Raw genomic sequence first — 11,102 nt, 5'->3', positions numbered from 1 at the left:
GCAGCAGGAGCATGCAGGAGGAATAAAATCCCTAACGTCCAGGCTATGAGGAGAGGTCAGCGTCCGGGACATGGGCTGGTCAGAGTACCAAGCGAGGAAGCGAGCGATAGCCGTATAGTAAACAGCGGGGTGTAGACCCTCAGAGGGCGTGAACTCGTCCCCTCCCCGACTATGCGGAAGCTCCCGCTTGAACCTCGCAAACTCTAGCAGGTCGGGATGCGCGGCGAGGTACTGCGAGGAAGGCCAGCGGTGGTATTTCTCAAGCGCCAGGTGGACAGAGAGGTCAAGCTTCTGGAGATGGAGCCGCGTCTTGAACATGAAGCCATGCTGGACGAGCCCGAGCTTCGAGAGCTCTTCGTTGAGGTTAGAAACCTTCGCTCGGAGCTCACTAGCATGAAATCCATCCGTGCCGATAGGCAGGCCGCCAAGTGTAATCCCGCCAGTGACGACCTCGAAGTGAAGGAGTTGAGTCTTGAGACGGCGCTTAAGGCTCTTCTTCAGCTGCGAGAGATCAGGGTGTTGATGCCAGGAGGGGATGTAAACTTTCGACTCGCGAGGTTGAATCTCTAGCTTCAGATCAGCTAACATGTACTTCTTCGATGGAGTAGCTGCACGGCATCCTCGAGTGGACCGACAAGCACGACGTTGTCAGCATAGGCCAAGACTCGAACAGAGGGAAAAAGCTCTGCGATATGGAGGAGCAGGGGGTGGATACTGTGAAAAATACGCTGGAGGGGACATCGCCCTGACAGACGCCCGAGGTACACTGAACGGAGGCTGACTGACTTTTGTGAAAGAGTCGAAGGTCAGCAGAGTCTCCATAGTAGCTGGAGAGGTAGGAGGCGAACAAACGGAGATGCTCGCAAGAGGGCAAGCGAGCGCCTTCAGTGATGCTCCCATCAAAGTGGTCGCGACTCGCACGTCCCTCGATTGCATCGAAGAGAGCCTGGCGGTCGAGGGAGTTGAAGGCGTTCTTTGCATCCAAACTCACCAGCACTGTGGGGTTGGCAACATCCTCATCATCACCGCGAGCGTGAAGGGGCACTGGGAGCGCTGACGCGGTTTTGCGAGAACTTCAGACAGCCGTCTCGATCGAGTCCGAACTGAATCGCTCGAGCCTGGGGTGAGACGAGAGGAAGTGCTGGTCAAGAAATGAGCGACTCGCATCGCTGCCAAAGCAAGCTTCGTCGCGAGTCGACGGTGTGCAGAACCGATGACAATTGGCCGGAGACCAGGTTTATCAGCTCCCTTGGAGAGGGGAATAAATCTGCCTCCTCGACGAATGGCTGACAGGGCAGGAATAAGAAGATCCGGCATCCGGCCAAGAAGGACCCCTTGGAGGATATGTTTGCAGTAGAGCTTCAAAGCTGCAGGATGACTAGAAAGGGGTGACAGGTGTTGCCGAATCCTCCACCCTTGGTCATCTGTCCCCGCAAAGGAGCTGTAGCGCTTGATCGCCTGGATCAGGCTAGTGGTGTCGAGGATGTCAGTCAAATCCACCTGCAGTACTGCAAGCGCTTGCTGGGTGAGATGATCCGCGGAAGCACTTCCAAAGGCAGGCGACGCACCATCAGGGAACTTCTCTTGTGCTTCAGCAAGAAGATCAGCGAAAGATTCAGCCCTGTAGATGCCGGAGCTCAGTAGTGTCCGTACCGCCCGATGAAGGTCACCCGCAGTGAACTGATGAATCGCCAACTGTCTTTGGCGCTCGCTCGCAGAGGTGAGGGACAGCGTAGGTCGCGGCGGAGGAGCAGGCTCAGACTCCTGAGACGATTGGCCGGACTGCCGCTGCTCCCTCGGCCCGCGCGGTTGTGGTCGCTGCTGTGGTGGTTGCTGGTGTTGCTGCTGCTGCTGCTGCTGACGCGGACGCTGCTGCTGACGCTGGCGTTGCTGCTGCTGCTGCTGCTGCTGTTGCTGCTGCTGCTGACGCGGGTGCTGCGGCTGCGGCTGCTGCTGCTGCGGGTGCTGCTGGTGGCGGTGGTGTTGCGGCTGCGGCTGCGGCTGCGGCTGCGGCTGCGGCTGCGGCTGCGGCTGCGGATGCGGCTGCGGCTGCGGCTGCGGCTGCGGCTGCGGCTGCGGATGTGGCTGCCGCCGCCGTTGCTGTTTCTGCCGTTGCCGCCGCCCTCGCGAGGGCTGCTGGGGCGGTTGCAGCTGCTCCGTGTTTTGTGTGTGATTGTGCAGCTTCTCGCTGTGTGCTGTGTGCCTGGAGGTTTAGCTTGTTCCTGCTTTGTTTTGCTTGAGGCACTTTTTACCTTCTGCCAGTAAATCCAGTGGTGTCGAGCTCTCCGGAGGCACCCGACGTCACAGTGAGGGACGGAGACGCCTCGCAGCCAAGACCTCAGCAGCAGGGCCGTCATCAGGCACGAAGTGCCGACCAAACGCCGCATCCTCAAGAGGCATCGAGCGCTGAGCAATGATCGGATGTCCGCCAGATACCAGATGAAGCGGAGGGTGTCAGGATGCAGGGGAGCAATAGGATTTACTGGCAGAAGGTAAAAAGTGCCTCAAGCATAACAAAGCAGGAACAAGCTAAACCTCCGGGCACACAGCGAACAGCGAGAAGCTGCACAATCACACACAAAACACAAGCCCGAAAACAACCAGCACTGCTGGCACCCAGACCCGGCATCGCCAGCCCAAGCGCGAAGCCGCGCAGACAAGCAGACAAGCAAAAAAAAAAAAAAAAAAGCAGCCTAAGGGTCAAGCAATCAAGCAACAAGCAGCAGGAGCATGCAGGAGGAAGAAAATCCCTTAGACGCGATACCCGGAGGCAGCCGACTGACCACCGTGTCAGTCGAGACGTCCGCTCAGCCTGCCGCCACAAAGCTGGCGGCCGCGGACGGAGAAAGGGCAGCCGCCGACAAGGAGCCGGCGTTGCCCGGGGGGGGAGGCTGGACACAGGAACACGGTACCGCTCGAGGTAGTCCTCCATTGGCCCTCCTCGCTGACTACGGATCGCTAGCCTTGAACGTGACCCGACCGATGCCGGGGAGGAAGCAGGCGAGCTCGGACCAGCAGCAAGCACCCCAGTGGTGTCGAGCTCTCCGGAGGCACCCGAGGGGCGGAGACGCCTCGCCAGCTATCAGAGACCAGGTTTATCAGCTCCCTTGGAGAGGGGAATAAATCTGCCTCCTCGACGAATGGCTGACAGGGCAGGAATAAGAAGATCCGGCATCCGGCCAAGAAGGACCCCTTGGAGGATATGTTTGAAGTTGCAGTAGAGCTTCAAAGCTGCAGGATGACTAGAAAGGGGTGACAGGTGTTGCCGAATCCTCCACCCTTGGTCATCTGTCCCCGCAAAGGAGCTGTAGCGCTTGATTGCCTGGATCAGGCTAAAGATCTGAGCGAAAGATTCAGCTATAGTTGTTTTGCTTGAGGCACTTTTTACCTTCTGCGAGTAAACTTTGATGTCCGTACCGCCCGATGAAGGTCACCCGCAGTGAACTGATGAATCGCCAACTGTCTTTGGCGCTCGCTCGCAGAGGTGAGGGACAGTCCGAGCCCGGCCCGTATGCGGCGTCTGGGTCGGACACTGGCAGATCGGCATGCCATGTAGATAGCAGTCGAGCATCTGAGCATAGCGATGCGGGAAGGCCTTGAGGGGGTAGTAGCTCGAGACTCGCATCGGCCTGAGGCTGGGGCGGGGCGGGGCGGCAGTCTCGGACGGAGTCCGGACAAATTTTGAACTTGAACTTGAACAGGCTAGGGTTGTGGTGGGGATGAGGGGGGGATAGGATCAGAAAGGGGAAATGGTGGTGGTGAAGGAGTATCGGGTAGTGATGCCGGTGACAGTGGAGGAGTACCGCATCGCTCAGCTGTACATGACAGCGAGGACTCAGCTCATGGAGGCACAGCAGGCTGATGGAGCAGGTGGAGAGAGCAAGAACAATCTCATACTCAGCTTCATGCAGGCGTTGAAATTTTAGAAAACCACCCGGCCACGCATCCAAGGTGCCTGATACTTCCCTCGTCTCTTCCCTCGTCTCTTGCCATCGCCTTGCATTCTTTTCAATGCTTTGTTCTGTTTTCGTTGGCTCTTACGAATGCCGAGGCAGGTTGGGTGCGAGTCAGTACACGCGGAAGCTCTTCCACATCGACCGGAGGTTTCCCGGATGGCTGAGGTGATTGCTGCTATGCGATCAGCTTCCTTCCTGACATCACTCAAGGATGATCGCGCCTAAAAGCGGCAGCTGCTTGGTAGAGGAGAGTTACAACAGTTACCCGCATGTATGCTCGCATGCGCAGGGCATTCGAAGTTGCTAACTAGCTGACAGACGCTGACACAAGTCACCTTTCCTCTGTTCAGCAAGTTCAAGATCACCATCGAGACGATTCATCGAGGCGACAGAGGCAAGGAAGCGAATGTGCACAAGCTCAGCTCGGAGCAAATGAAGAAGCTTGAAGTAGTCAACATTGATATCGCTGAGAAGCGGAAAGAGGACTCGAAGATGTACGATGGGGCTGATAACGACCCTGCAAGGTGGTGATGGCATGGGAAGCTGTAGAATCTGATGGAGCTCAGGTTTAGGTCGCAGAGAACTGGACGAGGTCCGCTAGAAAGAGGATGGCAAGAACGAGTGGACCCTGTGATGTGCGCCTACAAACTTGTGTCGTGCGAGTTCGATTATTGGGGTTTACAGTCGAAGGTATGGAAGGACGGAGTGAATGATGATGAAGCTGCTACTGATGGTGACGATGGTGATGATGATGTCGATGAAGATGATGGAGATCATGATGATGATGATGATGATTGATAAGACGATTATGATGCTGTTTATGACGATGGGGATAACGGAGAGAAGGATGGAAATGATGTGGGACATGATCGGAGGGCAGGTGGAGTCTTTTATGCACCAGTACGAGCGGGATCTGTTCTTCAACGGCAATCGCAACATGTTCTGCTGGATCGACGAGTGGTTCGGCTTGACTCTCGCGGACGTGAGGAGGTTTGAGGCTCAGGTGGCGGAGAGGACGAATCTAATCACAGAGGTGTCGCGCTACACCTCGAGAGGTCTGCTGCTGCTGACAGCAATGGTGAGGTGAAAGAGGGAAAGCGAGGAGGAGTCGACCTTGCGAGCCTGCCCCCTGTTGTTCCTGTTCGACATTCGGAGGTCGAGACAAGAGTAGCCTCGTAGACTAGCTGATCTCTTTGCAGCAACCAATCAGCAACCCAGCACCAGCCGCTAGTCGGACGTCGCCACCAGCTGAAGTAGCTTCAGGAGAGCGTGTTGAGCACGTGAGGGGGGGGAAGTTCACAGGAGAGGTCAGCACTATGATTCCCTCTGCCCCTGCTTGGTCTCCTCAGCCTTCACAGGGTCGGACAGAGAAGATCATCCGATTCCGTGCGGATCAGCGACAGCCCAAGGAGGGAGAGCCGGTCTGTGCAGTAGAAGGATGCCGACGCGTGCGCTCTTGAGCTCCTCTGCGATCTGCTTCTGATCCTCCTTGGCAGTACGGGCGATACCAGCTGAAGGCGACTGGTGAGAGGAGGAGCAGTATGAGGAGCGACCATAACGAATGCAGGTCAATCAGTGTGCTCGGTGGAATGCCGACTTGAGTTAACGCAAGCGCGACTAGTGAGGCCTTGCCTCTCCTCGTGTCATGACTGACGGGCATGTCCCAAGAATGAGAGCACATGGGAAGAACGAATGACGGAGCAAGGTGAAGGTGAGATGCTGCGGTAGGGATAACTTGCTCAACAGGCTGGCGATACTTCCTGAATCACTCCTCTTGCTCTTCGCACTGGACTTCAACATAGATGATCTCAAGATCTTTAAATCGTTGCGGGCTCAAACTGCTTGCATGTCATACGCTCCCTCACATCTTCACATCATCCGATATGACTGCGACGCGTTGAGCGTTTGGTTGGCGAATCCATTGACAGCCTGTCAATGAATTCAGGAGCTAGTTGAGAGGAGATAAGAGTCACCTCCCCATCGAACTGATAGTTGAGAGAAAAGTCCAGATGCCGCTTGCTTGCTGCAGCAATGCGTCAGGTCGGGCCGAGCTCGAGAGTCTTCGAGGTACTCGAGCTGGGAAAAATCTTGATGTGCCCTTGGATGAGCTCATCCTTGGCAATGGTGAGGACATCATTGAGGTAGAGCACCTGCACAATGTGTGAGGCAACACCGGGCCTTCCGCTCCTGACCGTTTGATGCCAGTGAGTCGACTTGTGATGAGGGCCTGTGGAGAGCCAGAGGGGCTTGTGTCCCTGCTCGGCCGCTGAGACGTCTCCTCGAGGAGGCGACAAGTTCACCTGAGTGAAGCCGACTTCGAAGAAGATGAGGAGTGCATGCACGTAGTCGTTTCTGATCGCCTGAAGCTCGAATGGCGCGTCTACCTGCATGTCCGACTTCTGCGCCTGCACGCGTGTCACTGACATCTCTCACAGCGCTTCTCACGCACTGTCAGCAAGTCCACGTTCCACAGCGGGCGAATGGAAGTGCAGATCTACGCAAGTTGCACGTCACAATACCTTCAACTTCCTCACCGGCCTACGTGATCGGGATGAACAGTATCCACAAGAGGCTCGAACATAGCCACGCCTGAAGGCAGCATGAGGCAGCGAGACAAGTCAGGAGGAGCTCACGTTTCATGAGGCTCATGTTGAAACCGTAGACATTCTCCCAGAAGTGAATCTTATCCTCCTGCCTCGCATCCTTCACTCCATCGCCTTCTCCGGACATGGCACCTTGTATTTGGCGTCTTCAATCGCAGCGATGTACAACTCGGCCTTGTCAGGAAGGAGCATCCCTCCATCTCTCAACCAGCTGATTGTAAATCAGCGTATAGACAAAAGAGAGTAGAGGTTGACCGATCTCTGGCATAGATGATGGAGTCAAACATGGCTTCAAACAACAAGCAGTAGCCCATCCACTCTGATACGATCACGTCGACCTGAAAGATCCACCTCAAGTCAGACATGATACAGGACACGAGCTGAGTAGTGGCACTCGTCTGAGATTCGGAGGCGCTTCTACAAGTCTGATACGAGGTATCACCTTTTCCACCGGCAGGTCGATCTCTTCCACTTTCCCTTGAATCACAGTGATCACGTCCTGAAACCCGTTGGCCTCGATGATCTGCTTTGCATTTTCTGCCATCTTGCTGCAGACGACTCAGTCGACACTCAGCCAAATGGCTCGGCAACTACCTGCTATCTACAGCATACACGTGTTTCGCTCCTGCTTGAGCAGCGAACATAGAAAGAATTCCTTCTCACTTGTTAGGATGGTTTACAGTATAGCATACACAGACCTGTGCCGCAACCGACGTCAAGCACAACCTTGCCTCGGATAAGATGAGCGTTTCCTCGGATGGCATCCTGGTAAGCTTTAGTTCGCACCTGCAGAGAAGGTCAGGCAGTATCGCTGACCCTCTCACCGTACGCTGTCCTTGAGCATCTCTTCATGAATGCCGAAGTGAGAGTAGGAGTCGAAGTAAGAGGCCTCGTTCTACAGCTCCTCCTCGTCATTGCCTGCTCGTTCCTCTCTGCCATCCTCTCACCTGCTCCTCCAGCGTCAAAGATCCCAGCGACTTCGTGAGCTCTCCCTCGCTAGACTGCCGAGCAACTCAGGCGAGCAGCGAACGTGGGGCTTGACGGACCTGCGGCTGCTCTTGACGGGACGATGCCAGTGGCTTGAGGGACTAGAGAGGCATCAGCGACAAACGCATGAGAGATTCTCGGCTCCCCACCTGTCCGCCTCCACCTCGAAGCCTGTTGCTGGTGATCGGATACTTGAGCATCTTTCCCCACCCCATTCCTCGTACATTTGGCCCAATGCCTCCCATGCCCCCTATACCCCTCATGCCCCCTATACCTCCCATGCCGCCCATGCAGCCTATGCCTCCTCCGCCTCCTCCTCCCGCCATGATCGCTGTCATCAAGCATGTCACCAGCATTCCGACCCTCCGACACCTATACCCCTACCCACTATTATTGTTCCCGAACCGGTTCTATTTTGAGTACTCCCCTTATTTATCAAGTGACTACCCCACCACATTCCAACAAATTCACACCCCTTGTGCACCAGCACCCCTTATTGATGTACCCCCACCCTCCAAATATGCACTACAAACACAACGGGAATTGGAATGGTGGCAATTCCGAGAATGCTGTGTGAAGGAGGAGGAAGAGGAGGAGGAGGAGGTGGAGAAGATGGTGCTGGTGATGCTGATGTTGCTGATGTTGCTGCTGCTGATGGTGATGGTGATGGTGATGGTGATGGTGATGGTGATGGTGATGGTGATGGTGATGGTGATGGTGATGGTGATGGTGATGGTGATGGTGATGGTGATGGTGATGGTGATGGTGATGGTGATGGTGATGGTGATGGTGATGGTGATGGTGATGGTGATGGTGATGGTGATGGTGATGGTGATGGTGATGGTGATGGTGATGGTGATGGTGATGGTGATGGTGATTATGATGCTGCTGCTGCTGCTGCTGCTGCTGCTGAAGCAAAGAATGGTACTAGAGGAGACAGGAATGGTGGCCTATCGAGAAGACTATGAAGATTCGGAGGAGCAGTGGATACATCTCGAGCTCGCTTGTGAATGTGCTTCCAGCTGACTCCGAGGGCAAGCGCGTACGCTATGAGAAGGTAGCTTGTCCTAACAGCGTATGGATGTCCCTCCAAGAGATCGCCTCCTCCAAGCTCTGGGTATGGCTGTGGCCGGCAATGGTTTGAGCTCAATGCTTGTTTGCAGGACTGAATGATGCTTTGCGAACAAAGGTGAAACCGTTGCTGCCCTTCCTCAACCTGCTCTTGTTCTCCTCACGCGTCTGCTGCCAGCGCGATGTTGCATTCGAGGAGTTCGCACGGTTGAACTCTTGCTCTGCATTGCCCCTCTCATGCATTGGCAGGTTTGGAGGAGGGTCAGCCCAGCTCGACGAAGAGACCTTTGCAGTAGCGGTAGCTTACTTGAGCTCCAGCCGTCAGTCACGTGACCTGAGCTTCAGGTAGAGCAAGAGTGGGGGGTCAGCAGGAAGGTGCGGAAGCGTCGGGTGAGTAGATGCGCTGCTGACTGATTCAGGCGGCTCGAGCTTGCTTCGATCTCAAGAACAGCCTGCTGGGAGGCGCAAGAAATCTAGAGAAAGAAGACTATGCGATCATCCGATTGGCCGTCCTCGACCAGGTGACTGTCACCAGCATGTCACGATGAGTGAAGGACAAGCTGTGAGTGAAGGACGGGATGAGCGTGCCAAGAACGGAGGAGCTGAGGACAGACTTCTTGTTTAACTTCTATAGAGCAAACAAGGTGGCCAGACGTCTCCTTGCGCCTCTCACTCCACATGGCAGAGCGACGTGGTGTCTGAGGCGGGCATCGAGAGGTTTGGGATGTCGCAAGTTGCTCGTGCTGGGGTGAGGGGAGTCTAGGTTCATCCAGGACCTCTGCAGAGGGAGGAAGCACGTGCTAGAGGTGAGGAGGTGGCGGAGCGAGCTGTTCTGACCCCAGCGAGGAGATCAAGAAGATCCTGGGACTCGACCGCACGTGCGTCCTCTCGTGAGACTTTCTCTTGCATCTTGTCGGAGGTTTGAGTTCAACTAGTCGGGATCAGTTTCGTCAGGGTCTCGCTGATAGCTCGCTACTCAACAAGGTCTGGTGCTGCTCGTCTCTGTGCTCCTCCCAGGTCTCGTCGTTGGCTCACTTCATCTCACAGGCTCTGCTCTCTCCCCATGACCTCATTCATGTCAAGGTCTCCTCCTTCTTTCCTCTCTTCCACTCACCCCTCGCAAGTACCCGCGATCAGATGTAGCCGGCATCGACTACCGTGTGGTCCTACAGGACACTGAGGTTGCCGTCCTCAGTCTCTGTCCTTGAGCTTCAATCTCTCATCGCTCCCTTCTTGTTCCTCTTCTCTCTCTCTCCTCGTCCTCTTTGCCTAGCGCTCCTTCCATGAAGCTCTGCTTTGCTTCAGGTCTCTGCACGGGCTGACGGAGAGTTCGATCGCATTTCGAATCGGATATCTGCCGCTGCTGTCAATCACGACTTCGTCCTTGATGCCGCCATGCTCCCGGACCCGAGGTGCTTCAGTAGCCAGCATGGTGCTCGAGTGACGATGGACGAGCAGCAAGGGAGCGCAAGAGCAGTTGCTCTGTTGGCGGGGTCCTCTGGCGGTGAGGAGGGTTGGCTGCAGAGTTTTGGTGAGAGTGAGCAGGCGCGGGAGGGGACGGAAGAATATCAGCTGGCAGCGCTAGTGGTGAGGAGACAGCAGGAGGGTTGAGAGCACTGAGGAGAAGCAGGTTAGGCAGGCAATGGACCTCGTGAAACTTGTGGGAGAGGAAAGCGACATGTTGGATCAAGTGAGGCTTGAATTCCCTCCTTATTCATCTCCTCCTCTCTTCCCGTTACTCCCCTCATTTCATCTTGACATCTTCTACCCGAAAAAGGAGTGGATGGTCAAGAGCTCGCTTCAAATTCTTCTTGGAACGTGAGGTCTATTGATCCCTGTCAAGTCTCATACGATGCAGCGAAAACATGAGCGAACTAAGCCAGCGAGTCGTCATGCTCTCCCGGTCACCTCTTTTGACCCCTTTCTCCTCCTCCTCCTCCTCCTCCTCCTCCTCCTGGTTCTTGTCGTTGTCCTTGCCTTCGCTCTCATCCTCAACTACTTTGCCTGAGCTGTTTGCACATACCATCCGCTCTTGTTTTCTCCTTGCTCACGCCTCCCAGAGCTGCTCGTGTCAGGTTCGTCGCTCAGCCGAGTCTCGTTCGAGTCAATTCCCCGTGCAAGGCAAGAACTCAGTCTTCCTCTTCTCATGTCTCTCCTCTCCCTCGCCTTCTCCCTGCGACCTCCTTGTGTCTCCTCACTATCTCCTCACCTCTCAGATCTTCGGCGATCTTCACGGTCAGCTGCGTGACCTTCTCCTCCTCTTCTCGAGGTACCCCCGTTGTCGAGCAGGAGCTTCTCTGACGTTTCCCGCAGGTTCTGCTTTCCCACACAATATGGCGGAGACATCGAGACCACAGGCTCCTCCCCCTCCTCCTCCCTCGCAACGGCTGACGCTCTTCAAGCAGCCTACGTCTTCAACGGAGATTTCGTGGACAGAGGAGCTCACCAGCTTGAGGTTCTCCATCATGGAGAGGAGGAGGAGGAG

The 11,102-nt window shown here is 55.5% G+C and overlaps 4 protein-coding genes across 4 annotated transcripts; 3 read left to right on the top strand and 1 right to left on the bottom strand.

Moving 5' to 3' along the window:
* Nucleotides 1-3,749: 3,749 nt before the first annotated feature.
* GUITHDRAFT_83396 (hypothetical protein) lies at nt 3,750-5,043 on the top strand (the record flags this gene model as incomplete). Its single annotated transcript, XM_005818043.1, has 7 exons — nt 3,750-3,870; nt 3,912-3,951; nt 4,056-4,121; nt 4,167-4,227; nt 4,275-4,450; nt 4,523-4,646; nt 4,837-5,043. The coding sequence occupies 7 exons, from the start codon at nt 3,750-3,752 to the stop codon at nt 5,041-5,043; spliced, it is 795 nt and encodes a 264-aa protein (XP_005818100.1).
* Nucleotides 5,044-5,830: 787 nt separating this feature from the next.
* GUITHDRAFT_83399 (hypothetical protein) lies at nt 5,831-7,442 on the bottom strand (the record flags this gene model as incomplete). Its single annotated transcript, XM_005818042.1, has 13 exons — nt 5,831-5,979; nt 6,028-6,106; nt 6,149-6,211; nt 6,257-6,361; nt 6,406-6,450; nt 6,499-6,545; nt 6,590-6,647; nt 6,692-6,770; nt 6,815-6,897; nt 7,002-7,107; nt 7,154-7,217; nt 7,258-7,345; nt 7,389-7,442. Coding segments are annotated over 13 exons (1,020 nt in total), but the record flags the coding sequence as incomplete, so codon positions are not given.
* Nucleotides 7,443-8,200: 758 nt separating this feature from the next.
* GUITHDRAFT_122674 (hypothetical protein) lies at nt 8,201-8,572 on the top strand (the record flags this gene model as incomplete). Its single annotated transcript, XM_005818041.1, has 1 exon — nt 8,201-8,572. The coding sequence occupies one exon, from the start codon at nt 8,201-8,203 to the stop codon at nt 8,570-8,572; it is 372 nt and encodes a 123-aa protein (XP_005818098.1).
* Nucleotides 8,567-11,072, top strand: GUITHDRAFT_166951 (hypothetical protein; the record flags this gene model as incomplete). The annotated part of the gene is made up of 17 exons (XM_005818040.1): nt 8,567-8,663; nt 8,710-8,735; nt 8,796-8,824; nt 8,867-8,915; nt 8,963-8,992; nt 9,037-9,138; nt 9,190-9,261; nt 9,303-9,334; nt 9,381-9,423; nt 9,467-9,507; nt 9,553-9,601; nt 9,665-9,700; nt 9,742-9,798; nt 9,923-10,204; nt 10,248-10,307; nt 10,834-10,886; nt 10,931-11,072. Coding segments are annotated over exons 1-17 (1,143 nt in total), but the record flags the coding sequence as incomplete, so codon positions are not given.
* Between the last annotated feature and the right edge of the window lie 30 nt (nt 11,073-11,102).

This window comes from Guillardia theta (genome assembly GCF_000315625.1).
Source record: "Guillardia theta CCMP2712 unplaced genomic scaffold GUITHscaffold_401, whole genome shotgun sequence".
NCBI classification, from domain to species: Eukaryota; class Cryptophyceae; order Pyrenomonadales; family Geminigeraceae; genus Guillardia; species Guillardia theta.
Note: the sequence above shows the minus strand (reverse complement) of the source record. Positions and strands in the feature narration are given on the sequence as shown.